This window comes from Odocoileus virginianus, unplaced genomic scaffold (genome assembly GCF_023699985.2).
Source record: "Odocoileus virginianus isolate 20LAN1187 ecotype Illinois unplaced genomic scaffold, Ovbor_1.2 Unplaced_Contig_49, whole genome shotgun sequence".
Taxonomy (NCBI): Eukaryota; Metazoa; Chordata; class Mammalia; order Artiodactyla; family Cervidae; genus Odocoileus; species Odocoileus virginianus.
The window spans coordinates 1-22254 of NW_027224366.1; the positions used below are offsets into that span (position 1 = coordinate 1).

General features: G+C 37.5%; 1 protein-coding gene across 1 annotated transcript; it reads left to right on the forward strand.

Annotated features, from left to right (window-relative positions):
* Positions 1-6: 6 nt before the first annotated feature.
* Positions 7-22034, forward strand: LOC110151485 (cytochrome P450 2C42-like). The gene is made up of 6 exons (XM_070464654.1): positions 7-217; positions 1756-1932; positions 13517-13658; positions 17961-18148; positions 20657-20798; positions 21516-22034. The coding sequence occupies exons 1-6, from the start codon at positions 17-19 to the stop codon at positions 21695-21697; spliced, it is 1032 nt and encodes a 343-aa protein (XP_070320755.1). The 5' UTR covers positions 7-16; the 3' UTR covers positions 21698-22034.
* The last annotated feature ends 220 nt before the right edge of the window (positions 22035-22254 follow it).

Sequence of the window (22254 nt, forward strand, 5' to 3'; positions counted from 1 at the left end):
GCAAAATGTTTTTCACATGTATGCTTTAATGATGTGTTTAAATTGTTGTTCTTTAGGGTTGCCCTGTGATCCCACTTTCATCCTGGGCTGTGCTCCCTGCAATGTGATCTGCTCCATTATTTTCCAGAACCGTTTTGAGTATAAAGATCAGGTTTTTCTAGATATGATGAAAATGTTTAATGAAAACGCCAGAATTCTGAGCTCTCCATGGCTGCAGGTGAGGCTAAATTCCTTTCTTCTCAAGGAATCATTTCTGCTCTCTTTTGTGTGAGGTCCAGATCTCTCTCTGTACAAAGCTGTGAGGTGAATGTATGAAGAGCACAGTCCTGCCTACAGCATCGTGGAGTGCTCATCTGGGGTAGATGGCTGAGCCCTTTAAGAATATATGGACTTTAGAAAGATGGTAACGATAACCCTACATGCAAAACAGAAAAAGAGACTCAGATGTATAGAACAGACTTGTGGACTCTGGGAGAAGGCGAGGGTGGGATGTTTCAAGAGAACAGCATTGAAACATGTATATTATCTAGGGTGAAACAGATCACCAGCCCAGGTTGGGTGTATGAGACAAGTGCTCGGGCCTGGTGCACTGAGAAGACCCAGAGGGATCGGGTGGAGAGGGAGGTGGGAGGGGGGACTGGGATGGGGAATACATGTAAATCCATGGCTAATTCATTTCAATGTATGACAAAAACTACTGTAATGATGTAAAGTAATTAGCCTCCAACTAATAAAAATAAATGGAAAAATTAAAAAAAAAAAAAAAAGAATAGACAGGAAAATACATGCCCAGAATAATACAGAACTGCAATTCAGTCCTGTTGACTCTCTTCAGTGGTTTTTCCATAAAGTACTTCGGTGACTTCTCCAAAGCATGCCCACAGCAGTAGATGGACTTCCAGACCCATCTGGAAAGGCTTCCATTGCCCACAAGTCTAGTCATTCAGTCTCTACTTAGTTACTACTTCAGCATATTAATTGGCAGAAATATCTGCTTTGGGGAAGGAAGAGAAGATCTCCTTTAAGGGGGAGAGTGCTGCCAGTGGACACTGACTAGGATAGGAGAGTTTGATACTTCAGTTGGCATCCTGACTGACAAAATAATTGCTTTGGGGATGACGAAATGATTGTTTCCTTGGTGTAGGAACCATAAACAAATCTCATAGGTGTACCCTGTGCTAAACTGACATGTTCTGCCCTCTGCCTAAAAGAAAATGGTGTGACCTCAGAAAGGTCACTTAATTGCTCTGATTCCCAGCTACTTTATCCATAAAATGTTGAATTGTGTTTCATTTTGTCTTGTGAACCTTCTAGGTTCTAAAATACTGATTTTATATTTGAGGCTACTAAACAGAAATAGAAACATCAGGAATCAACTCTGTGCATATCAAGTTATCCAAATTCTCTTAACCTCTATTGTCATCTATAAAATGTAAATCCATCCCTTATTTCATGATTGTAGGGAAAACTTGTTGTAAAAAAATAATAAGATAATTGATATAAGGATGATTTTATACTATAAACTTGATGTGTGAATATAGGAAATTATTATCCTCTTTCATCCCTGGGTTGAATTTTCTTCCTCAAATACATCTATCAACATAGATACTGTGTATTGTGAAATAAATATTTCCTTCAATACAGAGACCATGTTATATTACTATTTTAACATGGCTGCTCACAAAGGATGGGCATATAGTATATAAATTTTCATTAAGTGTTCTTTATTTAATACACTATTGTTTTCTTTTCTAGGTCTGCAATACTTTCCCTGCTCTCATTGATTATTTCCCAGGGAGCCATAACAAATTCCTTAAAAACTGTGCTAATTTAAAGAGTTATATTTTTGAGAAAGCAAGAGAACACCAAACATCCCTGGACATTAACAATCCCCGGGATTTTATTGATTGTTTCCTAATCAAGATGGAGCAGGTAAAATGTTAATGACAACTCAGTAACTTGGTTGCTTATGCAGTTTGGGGGGTCATTGAATTTACTGGAGATATTTCAGTCATTTGGCATTCTATGCTGACAAGTATTTGAATTGTGCATAAATCTATAGTAAGAATCTATTGTGGAAGATATAACATTTAAGTGTTTAATCAGTTGAATATATTGATTCTACTCTTCACATACTAATAATACACCTATGGAAAGGCAGAATGACACTCAGGTGAAATGGAAACATTTAGAAACAAGTTAGAAAATACAAATATCATGGTATGATATGATGTTGGACATGATCATTGCACACACTGTATGAGAAAATGGAAAAGACTGGCTTAATCTAGCCAAACTTTTTGCATGTCAGGTGGTTGGAAATAAATCTGAATATATTAGCACTGAAGGGCAAGGTAGGGAATTTCAGATAGGTGAATGCTGTATATATAATGCCATATATATTGGCCAGTGATGGGCAAGAGTAGGTGGGTGGAAAAGAAGCCTTAATTTTGTGTGAAGTAAAATGAATTGCCAGAGATATGGAGTTGGAGTTACATGTCTGTGAGCATGAATCATGCATCATGTGTTGAAAAGACTATTTTCCCCACATGAATCATCTCGGCATCTTTGTCAAAAATCAACTGACCCAAAATTTGAGGGTTTATTTGTGTAATTTGACATCTTTTCCTGTAGTCTGAATGTCAGCCCTTACACTTTCATCTGGTCATTTTAATTACTGGTTGTTTTCTTTTTTTTTTTTTAATCAGAGACATCTCTTTGCCAGCATAGGTCCATATAGTTAAAGCTATGGTTTTTCCAGTAGTCATGTATGGATGTGAGAGTTGGACCATAAAAAAGGCTGAGTGCCAAAGAATTGATGCTTTCAAATTGTGGTGCTGGAGAACTTGAGAGTCCCTTAGATTGTAAGGATAGCAAATCAGTCAATCCTAAAGAAAATCAACCCTGAATAATCATTGGAAGGACTGATTCTGAGGCATGGGTTTGGGTAGACTCCGGGAGTTGGTGATGGACAGGGAGGCCTGGCGTGCTGTGATTCATGGGGTCGCAAAGAGTCAGACACGACTGAGCGACTGAACTGAACTGAACTGAACTGAATGAACGATGATGTTGAACATATTTTTGTAGGATGTTTATGGGTTGTTATCTAGATCGTGAAGATCTTTTTTGTTTAGTTCTTTTATGTATTCTTGCCACCTCTTCTTAATATCTTCTGCTTCTGTTAGGTCCATACCATTTCTGTCCTTTATTGAGCCCATCTTTGCATGAAATGTTCCCTTGGTATCTCTCATTTTCTTGACGAGAACACTAGTCTTTCCCATCTTATTATTTTCCTCTATTTCTTTGCATTGATCGCTGAGGAAGGCTTTCTTATCTCTCCTTGCTATTCTTTGGAACTCTGTATTCAAATGGGTATTTCTTTCTTTTTCTCCTTTGTTTTTCACTTCTCTTCTTTCACCTCTATTTGTAAGGCCTCCTCAGACAGCCATTTTGCTTTTTGCATTTCTTTTTCTTGGGGATAGTCTTGATCCCTGTCTCCTATACAATGTCATGAACCTCCATCCATAGTTCATCAGGCACTCTATCAGATCTAGTCCCTTAAATCTATTTCTCACTTCCACTGTATAATCATAAGGGATTTGATTTAGGTCATACCTGAATGGTCTAGTGGTTTTCCACACTTTCTTCAACTTAAGTGTGGATTTGGCAATAAGGAGTTCATGATCTGAGCCACAGTCAGCTCTTGGTCTTGTTTTTGGAATTCCAAAACTAGCCACTGGTGATGGAATTCCAGTTGAGCTATTTCATATCCTAAAAGATGATGCTGTGAAAGTGCTGCACTCAATATGTTAGCAAATTTGAAAACTCAGCAATGACCACAGGACTGGAAAAGGTCAGTTTTCACTCCAATCCCAAGGAAAGGCAATGCCAAAGAATGTTCAAGCTACCACACAATTGAACTCATCTCTTATTCTAGTAAAGTAATGCTCAAAATTCTCCAAGCCAGGCATCAGCAATACGTGAACCATGAACTTCCAGCTGTTCAAGCTGGAATTAGAAAAGGCAGAGGAACCAGAGATCAAATTGCCAACATTCGCTGATCATCAAAAAAAGCAAGAGAGTTCCAGAAAAACTTCTATTTCTGCTTTATTGACTATGCTAAAGCCTTTGACTGTGTGGATCACAATAAACCATGGAAAATTCTGAAAGAAATGGAAAGACCAGATCACCTGACCTGCTTCTTGAGAAATCTGTATGCAGATCAGGAGCAACAGTTAGAACTGGACATGGAACAACAGACTGGTTCCAAATCAGGAAAGGTGTATGTCAAGGCTGTATATTGTCACCCTGCTTATTTAACTTATATGCAGAGTACATTATGAGAAATGCTGGGCTGGAGGAATCACAACCTGGAATCAAGATTGCTGGGAGAAATAACAATAACCTCAGATATGCAGTTAACACCACCCTTATGGCAGAAAGTGAAGAAGAACTAAAGAGCTTCTTGATGAAAGTGAAAGAGAGTGAAAAAGATGGCTTAAAGCTCAACATTCAGAAAATTAAGATCTTAGCATCTGGTCCTATCACTTCATGGCAAATAGATGGGGAAACAGTGGCTGACTTTATTTTGGGGGGCTCCAGAATCACTGCAGATGGTGTTTGCAGCGATGAAATTAAAAGATGCTTACTCTTTGGAAGGAAAGTTATGACCAACCTAGACAGCATACTTAAAAGAATATTACTTTGTCCACAAAGGTCCATCTAGTCAAGGCTATGGTTTTTCCAGTAGTCATGTATGGATATGAGAGTTGGACTATAAAGAAAGCTGAGCACAGAAGAATTGATGCTTTTGAACTGTGGTGTTGGAGAAGACTCTTGAGAGTCCCTTGGACTGCAAGGAGATCCAAACCAGTTCATCCTAATGGAGATCAATCTTGGGTGTTCATTGGAAGGACTGATGTTGAAGCTGAAAATCCAATACTTTGGCCACCTGATGCAAAGAGCTGACTCATTTGAAAAGACCCTGATGTTGGGAAAGATTTGAGGGCAGGAGGAGAAGGGAATGACAGAGGATGAGATGGTTAGATGGCATCACCGACTCAATGGACATGAGTTTGGATGAACTCCGGGAGTTGGTGATGGACAGGGAGACCTGGCATGCTGCAGCTCATGGGGTCGCAAAGAGTCGGGCACAACTGAGTGACTGAACTGAACTGAACTGTGGGTTGTTACCCATTTTTATATCTCCTTTGGAAAAATATTATTCAAGTTCTTTGCCATTTTAAAATTGTGTTGCTTGTCTTTGTCATTGAGCGGTAAAATTTGATATTTTGTGCATTATGCCCTTACATATATATAAAATGCCAGTTTTTTCTTTCAATTTATAGTTGTCATTTCAGATCTTCAATTATGTCTTTTGATACACAAATATTTTTACTTTGATACACAACATTTTTTATTTGATGAAGTCCAGCATATGTATCAGACAAATACATATATAAGACAAATATATACACATATATTTGTAACTTGGTGTCAAATCTAAGGATCTGTTGCCAAGTTTGTGTCTGTGAAGATTTACCACTGTTTCTTCTAAGAGTGTTATATTGTTTAGCTCTTACATTAAAGTTTTCATCTATTCTGAGTTACCTTTTGTGTATGAAGTGAGGCTGACTTAACTTCACTCCTTTCCTTGAGCTTACCTAGTTGTTTCAGCACCATTTCACAGGTAGTAGCAAAATAATTTTGATTCTTCCCTTCCATTCCTTGTATCAGGCTATCATTCTTCCCACTTTTATATAAGCATATATATTTGTATGACATATTCATAAGCATTACCCAATTAAATTCATTGTTATTATTTTGAACAAACTTTTAGCTTTGAGATCAATTAAGAACAAAGAAAATACCTTTTTTTAACCTTCACTTATTCTTTGTAGCTCTTCATTTAAATAGATGTGTTTCTCACCTATGTGATTTTCCTTCTCTCTGAAAAATTCTCTTAATTCTTGCAAGGTGGTTCTATTGGCAACAAATTCTCTCAATTTTTGATTTTCAGGATTTTTTCCCCCCAAGAAAGTCTTCATTTCTCTTTCCCTAATGAAGTATCATTTTTCAGGGTTCACAGTCTTGGTTGGTGATTTCTTTCTCTTGATGTTTTAAATATTTCACTCCACTGTCCTTTTGCTTCTGAGGTATGTAAGGAGAAGTTAGAACGATTCTTCTTATTGTTCTTTAATAAGTAAGATTCTATTTTCCTCTTTTTTTCAGAATTTTAAAATATTTATTTATTTATTTATTTTAATAATATAAAAATATATGCCTAGGTGCAGGAGCTTTTTGATTATGTTTTGCTTTTTTGATATATATTTTGTTTATGTTCCTTAAATTTTCTTAATTGGTGGTTTAGTATGTGATATTAATTTAGGGAAATTCTCAGTCATTATTGTTTCAAATATTTCTTCTGTGTTCCTTTTTCTCTTTTTTCTACATCTCCAATCACGAATAAGTTACACATTTTGAACTTGTCTCATAGTCCTTGGATATGCTTTTTTTCTCTTTTTTAAAAGTCTTTGGTCTATTTGCATTGGTGGTTTCTATTGAGATTTCCTCAAGATAGAGATTCTTTCTTCAGCTGTGTCCTGTGTGCTGAGAAGCCCATCAAAGGCATTCTTTATTTCTGTTACAGTGTTTTTGATCTCTAGCATTTCTTTTTGATTCTTTTTTAGGATTTCTATGTCTCTCCTTACATTTCCAATCTGATCTTGCATGGTTTCTACTTTATCCTTTAAATCCATGAGCAGAGGAATATAATTTTATGTCCTAGTCTGATAATTCCACATCCCTGTCATGTCTGGTTTTGATGCTTGCTCTGTCAAATTTTGGTTTTTGCCTTTTGGTATGCCTTGTAATTTCTTGTTGAATGGTGAACATGATGTGCTTGGTGAAAGGAACTGTTACAAATAGTCATTTCGTAATGTGATGGTGACATGTGTGAGGAGGGGAAACATTCTATAGTCCTATGAATCGGTCTCACACATTAAACAAACCTTTGCTTCTGGACTGTGAGCTTCACACGTGTTTTTCTCCTTCCTTAGATGGGAAAAGACAGGTTTAGTAGACTAGAGTTGAATATTTTTCTTCCCTCACATGGAATGCTAGAGCTGACTGGATTATTTCCCTTTCCTTCAGTCAGTTAGGCTCTGATAATACCCCAGCAGGTGAGGCTATTGATTAGCTAGTTTCTGTTGACGGCAAGATTTTTTAAGAAGAATCGAGTGCTCTGATATATTTTAAAAACACTCCTTTTAAAAAAATAAAAAATAAAAACACTCCTTTTGCCCTTCCCCTGCTGGAAGCATAAAGGTTGTTTTGTTTGTTTTTTCTCCAGCTGTACTTTGAGAACTTGCTAAAGCTCCTAGAGATAAATCTCAAAAAAATTTGATGGCCCCTGGAAGATGGGGTCACCCTGTCTCTCAAAGTTGTTCATGCTAAACCTTGAGCGATTTCTTTATTACAATTCAGATTTTTCCTTCCCTGATACTTGTTCTAATGGTTCTTTTCACTCACTGAAGCTCCTTTTGGTAAGTCTGACTCCCTGTATTCCCCTGTCAACCTCTCCAGTCTAGGGAGCATTGGTGTTCCCTTTGTGCTCAACACTCTTAAGAGTCTTTGAAAAGTTTATTTTTTAGTCTGCTCAGCTTTTTAATTGTTTTTAGGAATGGAGTTGAAGCTTCCAAGGTCTTTACATGTAGAACTATCAGATTTATTTTTCTACATTTATATATTTGTGAATTTTTAATTTTTCATTCTGCTATTGATATTTAGGGGATTCTCAGGTGGCTCAGACCATAAAGAGTCTGCCTGCAATGCAGGAGACCCAGGTTCAATCACTGGGTCAGGAAGATTCCCCTGGAGAAAGAAATGACAACCCACTCCATTATTCTTGCCTGGAGAATCCCATAGGCAGAGGAATTTGGCGGGCAATGGGATCACAAAGAGTCAGACACAACTTCACTGTCTTTCTTCTATTAATGGTTAGCCTCTTTTTACTGTGGTCAGAGAAGATAGGTTGTATCTTTTTTTTTTTTAATCTTTTTGAGTTTGTTGAGAATTGTTTGTGATCTAACATGAGAATATTGTATGTGCACTGGAGAAGCATGTATATTCTGCTATTCTTGAGTGAAGTTTTCCTTATATGTCTGTGAGTATAGTTGATTCTAGTGTTGTTCAGGTTTTTATGTTTGCTCACCAATCTTTTGTCTAGTAGTACTATCCATTGTTGAAAGTTGGATACTGAAGTCTTGCACGATTACTGTAGAACTCTGCATTTATCCTGTTGGGTTTTTCAATGTTTGCTTCATATATTTTGGGGGCTCTGTTGCTCAACAAATACATGTTTATGCTCAAACAACTGCACAATTGCACTCATGTCACATGCTAGTAAAGTAATGTTCAAAATTCTCCAAGCCACGCTTCAGCAATATGTGAACTGTGAACTTCCAGAAGTTCAAGCTGGTTTTAGAAGAGGCAGAGGAACCAGAGATCAAACTGCCAACATCCACTGGATCATTGAAAAAACAAGAGAGTTCCAGAAAAACGTATATTTCTGCTTTATTGACTATGCAAAAGCCTTTGACTGTGTGGATCACAATAAACTGTGGAAAATTCTGAAAGAGATGGGAATACAAGACCACCTGACCTGACTCTTGAGAAATCTGTATGCAGGTCAAGAAGCAACAGTTAGACATGGAACAACAGACTGGTTCCAAATAGGAAAAGGAGTACGTCAAGGCTGTATATTGTCACCCTGCTTATTTAACTTATATGCAGAGTACATCATGAGGAACACTGGGCTGGAAAAAGTGCAAGCTGGAATGGAAAGAGCCTCTTCATGAAGGTGAAAAAGGAAAGTGGAAAAGTTGACTTAAAGCTCAGCATTCAGAAAACTAAGATCATGGCACCTGGCTCCATCACTTCATGGCAAATAGATGGGGAAACAGTGGAAACAGTGGCTGACTTTACTTTTCTTGGCCCCAAAATCACTGCAGATGGTGATTACAGCCATGAAATTAAAAGACTCTACTCCTTGGAAGGAAAGTTATGACCAACCTAGACAACATATTAAAAAGCAGAGACATTACTTTGCCCACAAAGGTCCATCTAGTCAAGGCTATGGTTTTTCCAGTAGTCATGTATGGATGTGAGAGCTGGACTATAAAGAAAGCTGAGTGCAGAAGAATTGATGCTTTTGAACTGTGGTGTTGAAGAAGACTCGGGAGAGTCCCTTGGACTGCAAGGAGATCCAACCAGTCCATCCTAAAGGAGATCAGTTCTGGGTGTTCATTGGAAGGACTGATGTTGAAGCTGAAACTCCAGTACTTTGGCCACCTAATGGGAAGAAGTGACTCATTTGAAAAGACCCTGATGCTGGGAAAGATTGAGGACAGGAGGAGAAGGGGACGACAGAGGATGAGATGGATAGATGGCACCCCTGACTCAATGGACATGAGTCTGAGTAAACTCTGGGAGCTGGTGATGGACAGGAAGGCCTGGTGTGCTGCAGTCATGGGGTCACAAAGAGTCGGACACAACTGAGCAACTGACCTGAACTGAACTTCTTGATGAATTCACCTTTCTTAGTCCAGTGTAAAACATCCCATTCTTATTTTTTCCATTTAAACTATTTTTGATAAACTTTTTTCTAATATTAATATAGCCAATCTAGCTTTATGTGGCTACTCATAGCTTACAAAATCTCTTTCCTTCTTTCTTATTCAATATATTTGTGTTTTAGCATCTCAAGTGAGTTTCTTGTACAACAAACAGGTTTTGTGGTTTTTTTTTTTTTTTGAGAATAGTTAACCTGTAACATGTACACTTATGTAACAGTTAGTTATAGGTGTACTACATAATGATTCCATGTATTACAAAATGATTATTACAGTATTTATAATTAACATTTATTACCACACATAGTTATAGATTTTTGCTTGTCAATCAGGATTTACTCTCAGCAATTCAATAAGGGAATATGTCATTAACTACAGTCATAATGCTGTATATTACATCACTAAGACTTATTTATTTTATAGCTGAATATTTGTACCTTTGGTTACCTTCACTTATTTTGACCTCTTCTCCAGTCTCTGGGAGCCACCAATGTGTTCTCTCTGAGATCAAGTTTTTAGAATATTTCACATATAATTTGATCACGTGGTATTTGTCTTTCTGTGTCTAATTTATTTTACTTAGCATGACAAATACAAGGCCCATCCATGTTGTCACAGACATCAGGATTTCCTTCTTTTGCGGCTAAATTATATACTATATTGCTATAGATTTATTGTGGATATGTAGTGGAATATTTCTATAAAATAGTTTAAAATTTTATTCCTTCAATATCTGTCTTAAATCATGAGTTTCAAAGAGATCTGTCATATTGAAGGACTTTTTTCTGCCCTGTAATTTTTTCCTCTAATGTATTTTATAATTTTGCTTCTCAATTCCTTCAGTATAGCCTTATTTTTGTTTGATCTACTATTTTCTAGTGTAACTTTTTATTTCTTTTCAAAATGTTTGTGTTATAAAATTAATCTCTTAGTACTTTTAAAAGAGATTGCTGTTACCATTCTCAATTCATAACAATTCAGTATGAACTGATTCTTCAGTAGCCTCAAATCACATACAGTTACTCGGCTCCCATCCAACTTCACCCCCTTATTTCACTGGTGTATAAAATTATATCTCTATATTTTGTGCCTAGACTCATTTATTTATAATGATATTTTAATAATTTTTTCTTTTACATAAGTTAAAAAATGAAATGAGGCTATTCTATTAGAATACAGTAGAAGCAGTGATAGATTTCCTCTTCTTGGTATCTAAAATCAGTGACTGCAGCCTTGAAAGCCATAACAAACCTAGATAGCATATTCAAAAGATGAGCCATTACTTTGCCAACAAAGGTCAGTATAGTCAAGGCTATGGTTTTTCCAGTACTCATGTATGGATCTGAGAGATGGACAATAAAGAAGGCAGAGCGCAAAAGAATTGGTGCTTTCTAATTGTGGTGCTACTAGCGTGTGAGATGAGTGCAATTGTGCGGTAGTTTGACCATTCTTTAGCGTTGCCTTTCTTTGGGATTGGAATGAAAACTGACATTTTCCAGTCCTGTGGCCACTGCTGAGTTTTCCAAATTTGCTGCATATTCAGCACAGCACTTTCACAGCATCATCTTTCAGGATTTGAAATAGCTCAGCTGGAATTTCATCACCTCCACTACTTTGTTTGTAGTGATGCTTCCTAAGGCCCACTTGACTTCACATTCCAGGATGTCTGGCTCTAGTTGAGTGATCACACCATCGTGATTATCTGGGTCATGAAGATCTTTTTTGTATAGTTCTTCTGTGTATTCTTGCCACCTCTTCTTAGTATCTTCTGCTTCTGTTAGGTCCATACCATTTCTGTCCTTTATTGAGCCCATCTTTGCATGAAATGTTCCCTTGGTATCTCTAATTTTCTTGAAGAGATCTCTAGTTTTCCCCATCTTATTGTTTTCCTCTATTTCTTTGCATTGATCGCTGAGGAAGGCTTTCTTATCTCTCCTTGCTATTCTTTGGAACTCTGCATTCAAATAGGAATATCTTTCTTTTCTCCTTTGCTTTTCACTTCTCTTCTTTTCACAGCTATTTGTAAGCCCTCCTCAGACAGCCATTTTGCTTTTTTGCATTTCTTTTCAATGGGGATGGTCTTGACCCCTGTCTCCTGTACAATCTCATGAACCTCCATCCATAATTCATCAGGCACTCTGTCTATCAGATCTAGTCCCTTAAATCTATTTCTCACTTCCACTGTATAATCATATTAAAAAGCAGAAACATCTAGTCCATACTAAAAGCAATCAGTCCTGGGTGTTCATTGGAAGGACTGAAGCTAAAGCTGAAACTCCAATACTTTGGCCAGCTCATGTGAAGAGTTGGCTCGAAAAAGACCTTGATGCTGGGAGGGATTGGGGGCAGGAGGAGAAGGGGATGACAGAGAATGAGATGGCTGGATGGCGTCACCGACTCGATGGACATGAGTTTGAGTAAACTCCAGGAGTTGGTGATGGACAGAGAGCCTGGCCTGCTGTGATTTATGGGGTTGCAAAGAGTTGGACATGACTGAGTGACTGGACTAAACTGTACAGAACTGTGATGCTGGAGAAGGCTCTTGAGAGTTCCTTGGATGGCAAGGAGATCAAACCAGTCAATCTTAAAGGAAATCAACCCTGAATATTCATTGGAAGGACTAATGCTGAAGCTGAAGTTCCAGTACTTTGGCCACCTGATGCACACAGCCAATTCATTGGAAAAGGCCCCAATGCTAGGAAATACTGAGGGCTCTGACAGAGGATGAGATGATTGGAGGATGAATCATCTCAGACGGTGAATGGTATCACCGATTCAGTGGACATGAACTTGTGCAAACTCCAGGAGATGGTGACAGAGAGGGAAGCCTGGCACGCTGCAGTCCTTGGGGTTCCAAAGCGTTAGATGCGACTTGGTGACTGAGCAACAACAACAATAGTAGCTTTTACTTTTCTATTTGCCTACATACATATTTTTAACAAGGAACTTTATCAATCTGGCTTTGAATTATCGTCTTCTATCTTTGGTTTTGTTAACCAGGAACTCCTTACCCTTTATTTTGGGGTGTCTTATATCTCCTATTTTATGGAGGGATAGTTTTGCCACATACAAAAATCTTGGTGGACATAATTACCATCAAGATTTTAAATATATCTTTCCACTGATTTTTGGCCTCTACAGTTTTTGTGGAAAAAATGAAATGTTATCATATAGATGAGTCTTTGTATATGACAAGTTACTATTCTCTGGATGCTTTGAACATTCTCTCCTTTGCTTTGGCTTTTAACAGTTTTACTAAAATATGCCTTACTGTGAGTCTGTTTGGTTTTATCTTTCTTGGAGTTTAACTTTTTGGATTTCTAGATTCAGGTACTTTGCAAAATTTTGGAAGTTTTAAGCCATTCTTATTTTAAATACTTATTCCTTCCTGATATCTCTTCTGGGACTCTATAAAGTGTATGTTACTACAATTGATTGAGTTCCATGGGTCCCTTAAGATCTGTTTACTTTCTTTATTCTTTTTTCTTTCTGATAATCACGCTGCAAATTTTTATCCTTTCTTCAGGCTTGCTGTTTCTTTCTTGAGTTTCCTGTAGTCTATTATTCAAACTTTCTGGTAAATTTTTAAATCTTCAGGGATTGCATTTTTTTTTTAATTAAAAAACTCTGTTTGGTTTACTTTTATAGAAACTTTCTCATTATTCTGTACTTGTTCATATACTTTTCAGATTTTCTTTCATTCTTGATGATTTTCATCAGTGGTTTAAGCATATTTAAGGCATTTATCTAAAAGTTTTTATTTAGTAAGTCCATGCCTGGACTTCCTCAGGAATGATTTGTGTCAACTTGGTTTTTTAGCTGATAGTGGTCCATGCTTCTTCCTTTTTTGTATATTTGTAACTTTTTAATTAAATTATTCCTAGGAAAAGCACAATCACGAACTGGTGTATACAGATGAAAACTTGGCAAACACTATATTGGATTTGTTTGCAGCTGGGACAGAAACAACGAGCACCACACTGAGATATGGGCTCCTCCTCCTGCTGAAACACCCTGAGGTCACAGGTATGATAATATGGTGGGCAGGGTGACTGCAGAAGAGATGAAGGAAAACTGCTTGAAAGTATTCCACCTTGTTTCTCTCAGAAAACTATTTAAGTTTCTGAGCAGCTTCATTTTTCTCAAATTTAATAAAGGGATAGTAATGTGACATCTTTACATAATATGAGATGACTGAGAGGAGTGAAAATTCTGTGAATGGTAAGAACATCAACACTGTAGCATCTGAATTTCATGGGAGGTCATGTGTAGTAGGCATGGCCAGCATGAATTGACCTGGAGCTGCGTTGGTTTTACCATGGAAATGTAACTGTGATGGCCCTTCATTCTGAAAATGAGATGTTCCAAACAACAGTGTCTGAGGACTACTCGGTGGTCTAGTGTTTACAACTCCACCTCCAATTCATGGGGTATGGGTTCAATCCCAGTTTGGAGAGCTAAGGTCCCATGCGCTGTGGAGGGTGGCCAAAAATCAAAACAAAAGAAAAAAAAAAAAAAAGCCAGTGTTGGGAAAATGGAAATGCTCCTTAGTGAAGCATAATTGGAAATCATAGAAATTTAGTGAAGCTGCCTGATATAATTTCCATAGTCTAGGAAGTTCTCTGAAGAGTTAGACTGACAATAAATTGGCTTAAGATAATTATGTAAAGGAATTTTATTGGTCCATAAGTTTCTTTTCGGAAAAGCAGTCATTGCCAAAAAGTGCATTTTGATGAGTCAAGAATTTTACCTTTCACAAGAACTTTCTGTTAGAAATTAATTTTTAAAGGATTATGGCTATGCGTCACTGTTTAGAAACATACATTGCCTTGATTAGTGTCAGAATAGCCCTGAAATGATTATAACATATAAGAATTAGCCTTTTAAAGTTGGAGGAAAGGAGGTCAAGAAGCAGCCAACAAATATTCAACAGATTTCTGAAATACAGAGAGCATATTGAGGGGTGACAATGAAGTCAGTAGAGAGGATGAAGTTGTTCAGTCACTGAGTTGTGTCCAGTTCTTTGCAACCCCATAGACTGCAGCACATCAGGCTCCCCTGTCCTTTAGTATCTCCCAGAGTTTGCTCAAATTCATGTCCATTGAGTCGGTGATGCTATCTAACCATCTCATCTTCTGCTGCTCCCTTCTCCTTTTACCTTCAATCTTTCCCAGCATCAGGGTCTTTTCCAATGAGTTGGCTCTTTGTATCAGGTATCCAGAGTATTGAAGCTTCAGCTTCAGCATCAGCCCTTCCTTTGAATATTCAGGGTTGATTTCCTTTAAGATTAACTTGTTTGATCTCCTTGTAGTCCAAAGGACTCTCAAGAGTCTTCTCCAGCACCACAATTCAAAAGCATCAATTCTTCAGTGCTTCAGCCTTCTTTATGGTCCAACTCTCACATCCATACACAACTACTGGAAAGGCCATACCTTTGACTATATAGAATTTTGTCAGCAACATGATGTCTCTGCTTCCTATTACTCTGGTCTGGTCTGTCATAGTTTTCCTTCCAAAGAGCAAGCGTCTTTTAATTTCATGGCTGCAGTCACCATCTGCAGTGATTTCAGAGCCTAAGAAAATAAAATCTGTCACTACTTTCACTGTTTCCTCTTTATTTGCCTTGAAGTGATGGGACTGGATTCCATGATCTTAGATTTTTGAATGTTGAGTTTTAAGCCGACTTTATCACTTTCCTCTTTCACCCTCATCAAGAGGTTCTTCAACGACTCCTCACTTTCAACCATGAGAGCGGTATCATTAAATAAGAAGAAGTCATTTATGTTCTTAAAGTCTTAAAGGTTCTGAATTGGGAAGTACCTAGATTCAAAAAAGATAGAGGAGACAAAGGCTGATAAAAGTAGCTCTCCCAGCCACGAGTCTTTGATAACTCCTTTTATCAGGTAACTTTGATTCTCTAATAGGATGAGAGAGGTTTACTGTCTAGAGAAATGGAATCTAAGAGGTCCTACACTCAGGATGCTTGGCAGAGACAGGGAAAAAGAGTGAGGCCACAACATAGAGGAAAGATTAGGGAAGAATCCACTTCTTGAATTCAGAGATTCTCGGTTCCTTTCTCCATCCTGCTTCCTGAAATTCAGCTGCCAGAGAAAAACTCCAGAGTGAGCACTCTGGAGAAAAGACTTCCAAGTTTTGCCATCTAGACAGAAAATTATCTTAACATATCTCACAGAGTGAATGAAATAAAAGCATCCTTCCTAAGACACAAGGTCACAAAATTTCAGAACCCCAGGATGAAAGAGAAAATCACAAAAACTTTCAGAGAAGTGTAGCAGATCATAGATAAAAGATTAGAGTTCACAACAGCATCAGAATTCAAGAGTAAATATCAAACTAGGTATTAAGTTTTAAAGGGTGTTTTCAGTCTTGTATGTTTGTCACAGTTTTTATCCACAGTTTCCCCTTTCTCATCCAGATGCCTGAAGTCATGTCGAGGAAGTCATAGGCTCTGGGGATTTGAAAAGCTCATGAAGGAGAGTGAAAGTGTCAGGGCTATTGCTAGATAGCAAGCCTGGAAAATATCCACAGCTAAATGGATTAGGTGGATAAAGCAGGGGTGAGGAGAGACACCAAGAACAAAAGAGAGGTGATGGAGTATCTGTCACTTCTGAATCATAAGTAAATTATTATTAAGAGTTTGACACATCTGCCTCAGTGTTAGGAAATAATCCTAAATCAAATATGAGTCTCAATCCTAAATCAAGATACAGAGTTGTTTGAATTGAATTAAAATAATATGGTTAGGTCCAAGAAAGTACCAAAAAGGAACACAATCATAATTTTCTTACCGGGAAGCAATGTTTATTTAGTCAGAATGATGTTAGAGTGAATATTCTAAGAGCCAAAAATTGTGGTGTAAATATATTGGGGAAATGGACTAAGGGGATTTTTGTATGTGTGTGTGTGTGTTTTGTGTTTGTGTGTGTGATTTTGTATAAGTGGTGGATGGAGATGTAAATTCTCAGCTCCCATGCCAGGACTTCAGATTATTGTTTTAAAATTTGCAAGTTAAAAATAGAAACAAAGAGTCATTATTTTAAAATAGGACATGAATTTCAGAAGAAACTGCTAAAATGCTCAAACTGTGGCATTTGACAATAGGAGAATAAAGTGAATACCATCGTAAATTGTTCATGCAAAATACACAAACACAATAAAACACATATAAGTTAAATTTTAACCTGTATTATTTTGATATAAAATTAATATTTTATTCTTGCTTGTTTTTTGAAGGACAGTATTTTTTAATTAATTTATTTAATTGGAGGCTTATTACTTTACAATATTGTGGTGTTTTTGCCATACATTGACATGAATCAGCCATGGGTGTACATGTATCTGCCATCCCCAAACCCCCCTGCCACCTCCCTCCCCATCCCATCCCTCTGAGTTGTCCCAGTGCACCAGCTTTGAGTACCCTGTTTCAGGCATCAAACTTGGACTGCTAATCTATTTTACATATGGCAATATACATGTTTCAATTCTATTCTCTTAAATCATCCTACCCTCACCTTCTCCCACAGAGTCCAAAAGTCGGTTCTTTATATCTGTATCCCTTTTGCTGTCTTGCATATATGGTCGTCGTTAACCATCTTTCTAAATTGCATATATATGCATTAATATACTGTATTGGTGTTTTTCTTTCTGACTTACTTTGCTCTGTATAATAGGCTCCAGTTTCATCCACCTCATTAGAACTGATTCAAATGTGTTCTTTTTAATAGCTGAGTAATATTCCATTGTGTATATGTACCACAACTTTCTTATCCATTCATCTGCCAATGTAATTTCTTGACTGTATATTCTCTTTATATTTGAAACATTTCATCATTTCTCTTTGTTTTATCATGCATGCTAATATAGAGATATGTATGGATGTATCTTAAGCCAGGCTTGTAAGAGACTTACATGTGTCTGTACTAAGGCCATTACCTCTCTATGTTTAGTTTCCTTTCTGGTCTTGTAGTTTATGTGTATAATGATGTTGAAGTGAAAGAAAGTGTTAATTGTTCAGTTGTGTCCCTTTGCGACCCCATGGACTGTAGCCCACCATGCTCCTCTGTCCAGAGAATTTTCCAGGCAGGAATACTAGAGTGAGTAGCCATTTCCTGCTCTAGGGCATCTTCCCAAACCAGGGATAGAACCCAGGTCTCCTACCTTGTAGGCAGATTCTTTACCATCTGAACCACTAGGGAAGTTCATATGCTGTTGGGACACCTTCATAAATGCCTCATGTATCCCTGAATTGGTATGGAATATGGTGTGCATTTTCCTCTTTCTCCATCCTTCTTACTTATCTTTTATCAGCTAAGGTCCAGGAAGAGATTGACCGTGTCATTGGCAGACACCGGAGCCCCTGCATGCAGGACAGGAACCACATGCCCTACATGGACGCTGTGGTCCACGAGATCCAGAGATATGTTAACCTGGTCCCTACCGGCATACCTCATACAGTGACCCAGGACATTAACTTCAGAAACTACCTCATCCCCAAGGTAGGATTGGTTTCTCTTATACTGACCTCATTGGTCTTGAAGTTCCCATTTATACAGTATGGGCACAACCCTCGATGAACACAAGGTGAGAGAAGTAAAAATAGTCTTGTGTGTGGTGGCTTGATGGGTTGTGTGTTGTTTCCAGCTTAATCTGTAAAGGTTTGTAACAGATTTTGACAGGTAGCAGTGCAAGACTTCCACATTTTTTGTTTCTTTTATATTGTTTGTCTAACCATAGCTGTCCACATTTCCAACTGAATGTTAGTATCAATTTGTCAATTTACCAAAATACTCTGCAGGGATTTTCTTTTAGAATGGTGACATTTTAGATCAATTTAGAAAGACTGAATATCATGATATGAATATGATACAGTCTCCCTGTTTGAAAGGACTTTCTGTAATGTCTTTCAATAATTTATTCCAGGCATTGGCTTGAATATTTTTGGGATAATTTTCCCAAGGTGGTTATTGTAGTTACAAATTTTTTAAATGCCTTTTCCATTTTTTGTATATGATATCAAAATATAATTGATTTTATAATTTTTATGACCTTATATATAGCAAACTTGCTAAATTTAAAATCATTTCTGAAAATTTCTTTCTAGTTAATTGCAATTTCTGTATATATTATCCTGCTATCTGGGTTAATATCTTTGTATCATCCTTTATTTATTTCTGATCTGAAGGAGAGTTAAGATTAACATCTCACTATTGGGAATGATGTTCTATGTATATTTTGTTAGATTTTTTTAAATCAAATTAAGAAAGTTTGCCTGGTAGTTTAGTGGTAAAATAATCTTCTTACCAGTACAGGAGATGCACGAGACACCAGTTCAATCCCTGGGTCAGAAAGAGCCGCTGGAGAAGGAAATGGCAACCCACTCTAGTATTCTTGCCTGGAAAACCCTGCCAGAGGAGCCTGGCGGGCTACAGTCCATGGGCACAAAAAGTGTTGGACATGACTGAGCAGGAACACGGACAGCATATATTTGGTAGACCATACCAGGTTGTTTTAGTTAATGCAGAATTCAGGTTAAATCATTGATAAGCCAGAATGATTTCACTATATTGCATTATGTGAAAATTTCTTCCATTAATAACCACTTATTTATTCAACTATCCATCAAAACCTCCTTACTTTGGTATGCATACCTCAATAACAGTGATTATTGTATACAGAAGAATAATAGCATGTCTACCCAGGGGTTATCACTGAAACAATGGTATTATCTAATCCACCGTCTATACTTAAAATATCTCAATTTCCTTAAAATAACTTTTCTAGTCTATTTTTTTCCTTCATAAATAAGGTGAGGGTTCATGCTGTCACTTATTCCATTATTATTGGTTACGTAGTCCTGTTCACATGATAAAGTGGTATTTGCCAGATTGCTCCAGAGCAGAGGTCCTTTTCTTACATTTAATACAGCAAAATCTCTTGCATGATACATTAGGGCTTTGAGAGTATAGTGTTTTCTTAATCATTTACCCAACAGTTTTAGCTTTGCTAGCAAAATATGTTTAGATTGATGATACTAACCTGAATTGGTATGAAATGATTTTTCTAGTTTATCATTCTTCCTGTGTTTCAAATCTAGGATTAATCTGTGATGACATCTACTGTATTTTTGTTTCTTAAATAATTTTATTTATTTATTCATTTGTTTTTGGTTGTGCTGGGTCTTTGTTGCTACATGCGGGCTTTTCTCTAGTTGTGGCGAGTGGGGGTTAATCTTTGTTGCAGTGAATGGGCTTTCCATTTTGCATGACTTCTCTTGTTGTGGAGCATGTGCTCTAGGGCACAAGGGCTTCACCAGCTGTGGTGATTTGGCTCAATAGTTGCGGTTCCCAGGTTCTAGAGCACAGGTTCAGTGCCTTGGTGCCTTGAACTTATCTGCTCCACAACATGTGGGATCTTCTTGGACAGGGATCAAACTATGTCTCCTGCATTGGCAAGTGGATTCTTTACCAATGAGCTACCAGGGAAGCCTTACCATATATTTTAGAATAAAGACAGACTATCTGCATGGCAATGGTAAACACTAATATTTGTTACCATACTTATTATCACAGAAAATCATATTTTCATTTATAAAAACACTGTGAACAGCTAACACCAGAACTTTATAGTTCAATAGAGACTTACATTTAAAACCATAATCCAAATATGAGATGAGTGAAAACTGAAATGAGAAAGCACCTGGTGGGAACAGACACTAGTATTCAAATATAATGATTAGCGGATTGGATTCATAAGGTCTGACACCATAGGACCTAGATACTGAGGTTTTCAGATGCTGTTGAAGTTCACTTCAGCAGTATCACTGCCACTAGTCTTAAACTTATCCTTGTTTATTACTTTTTCTGTCTGCCTCAAAATATGACTGCCCTTCTTTGGACTGACGATCCCTTATTATTGATCCTTGGAATGGACTAAGCAATTTGCAGCATTCCTTCTAGCTTCGTGACTTCTCCATAGTTTAGTTTATCTTCATCTGTTCTTTCCAGGGCACAGATATATTAACATCACTGACTTCTGTGCTACGTGATGACAAAGAATTCCCCAACCCTGGGGTATTTGATCCTGGCCACTTCCTGGATGAGAGTGGCAACTTTAGGAAGAGTGACTATTTCATGGCTTTCTCTACAGGTAATAATTTTTTTCCCTCAGTCCTTTAGAGGACAAGATACCTTCTAAGGATCAGTTGGGAGTTACATAGTAATCCTATGGGGCTGGTAGAAATGCTTTGTCCATAATGAGGGGCAGCAATCCCAATGCCCATGCACTTTCCCTCCACATGAGACATTGTCATTATTGGGCTAGATTACTGGAGCTTTGGAGAGGTGACTCAGTTATTTCAAATTTAGAAAGAAAACTTGAACTGGGAACTGCAAATGTAAGAGAACCATATCTTAGCCAAAAAGAACCGTGTGTTATAAAACCTCAAGGTGTGTTGGAGGTTGATGAAGAGTAGGTATACTTAGAGCAGAGAACAGAGGCTGTGTGGAATGAAAAGAAACATGTGGGACTACTAGACTAGGATCAGAAAATATAGCCAGTATATGTGACTTTCTAGAAAAAGATGGATAGAAACCTGAAAATATGAAATTGTGGTTATAATATGTGAATAATTTAATGAGATGTTTGGAATAGTCAGTAAATATTTGTTGAAAGAGTAATATTTGCTATGGGAAGATGTCAGGTGGATAGCATATGTGTCCACCCTTTGTCCATCAGTCTCCCTAGTCATCCTGCTTTCCATCCATCCATTCAAACATTCATCAAATGGCTACTACATAATCTCTTTCTGACAGCCAGAAAGACAGAATTCAAGGAATATGTACTCTCTGTGTTTGTTATTTTCAGGAAAACGTGTTTGTTTGGGAGAGGGCCTGGCCCGCATGGAGCTGTTTTTATTCCTGACCACAATTTTACAAAAATTTACCTTGAAACCTGTGGTTGACCCAAAGGACCTCGAAACCACCCCAGTTGTCAATGGGTTAGTTTCTGTGCCACCATTTTACCAGCTCTGTTTCATTCCTGTGTGAGGAATGTTAGATCATCTGGCTTCTTCACTGATGTCTTCAACTCCCTCTCATCTGGAGCATCGTTCACCTGCTTCCCCTCATCGTTCCTGAGAGTGATTGCTCTGACCTCTCTTCATTCATTGTGCAATTTCAATGCAGAAATGTATCTGCCATCCTTCATACTCTGTAACATCTGTATTGGCTACCAGATAATGCACATAATTATCTGATGTTGAATAGTTCTACATTCATAGGACTATATACTCCATCAAAATAAAACAAGATGATTACTCTCTGTACAATGCAGAGCTATTTCTGCTATGCCTGTTCCTAATAAAACACATACCTTGGTAAGCCAGTATGAAGCTTTCCTTCTTTTGTGCATATTGCAGATAAGGGAGGAAAGAAAAAAGAGGCAAAGATGTCACATGGTCCTCATATGCACAGAGAAGGGAATGAGAGTAGAAAAGCTCCCTTGGCTGCATGTTACCATGAGTTACTTGAGGTTTGGACTTGAAAGTGAAAGAAATTGTTTTCAGGAGCATCTTCATCCTGTAGGGATTATGGAGATCACTGAG

Excerpts from the sequence above, each read along its gene's own strand:
- LOC110151485 (XM_070464654.1), top strand. The coding sequence starts at position 17 with ATGTATGCTTTAATGATGTGTTTAAATTGTTGTTCTTTAGGGTTGCCC. Across the intron at positions 218-1,755 it reads TGAGCTCTCCATGGCTGCAG|GTCTGCAATACTTTCCCTGC; the intron begins GTGAGGCTAAAT and ends TTTCTTTTCTAG. Across the intron at positions 18,149-20,656 it reads GAAACTACCTCATCCCCAAG|GGCACAGATATATTAACATC; the intron begins GTAGGATTGGTT and ends TGTTCTTTCCAG.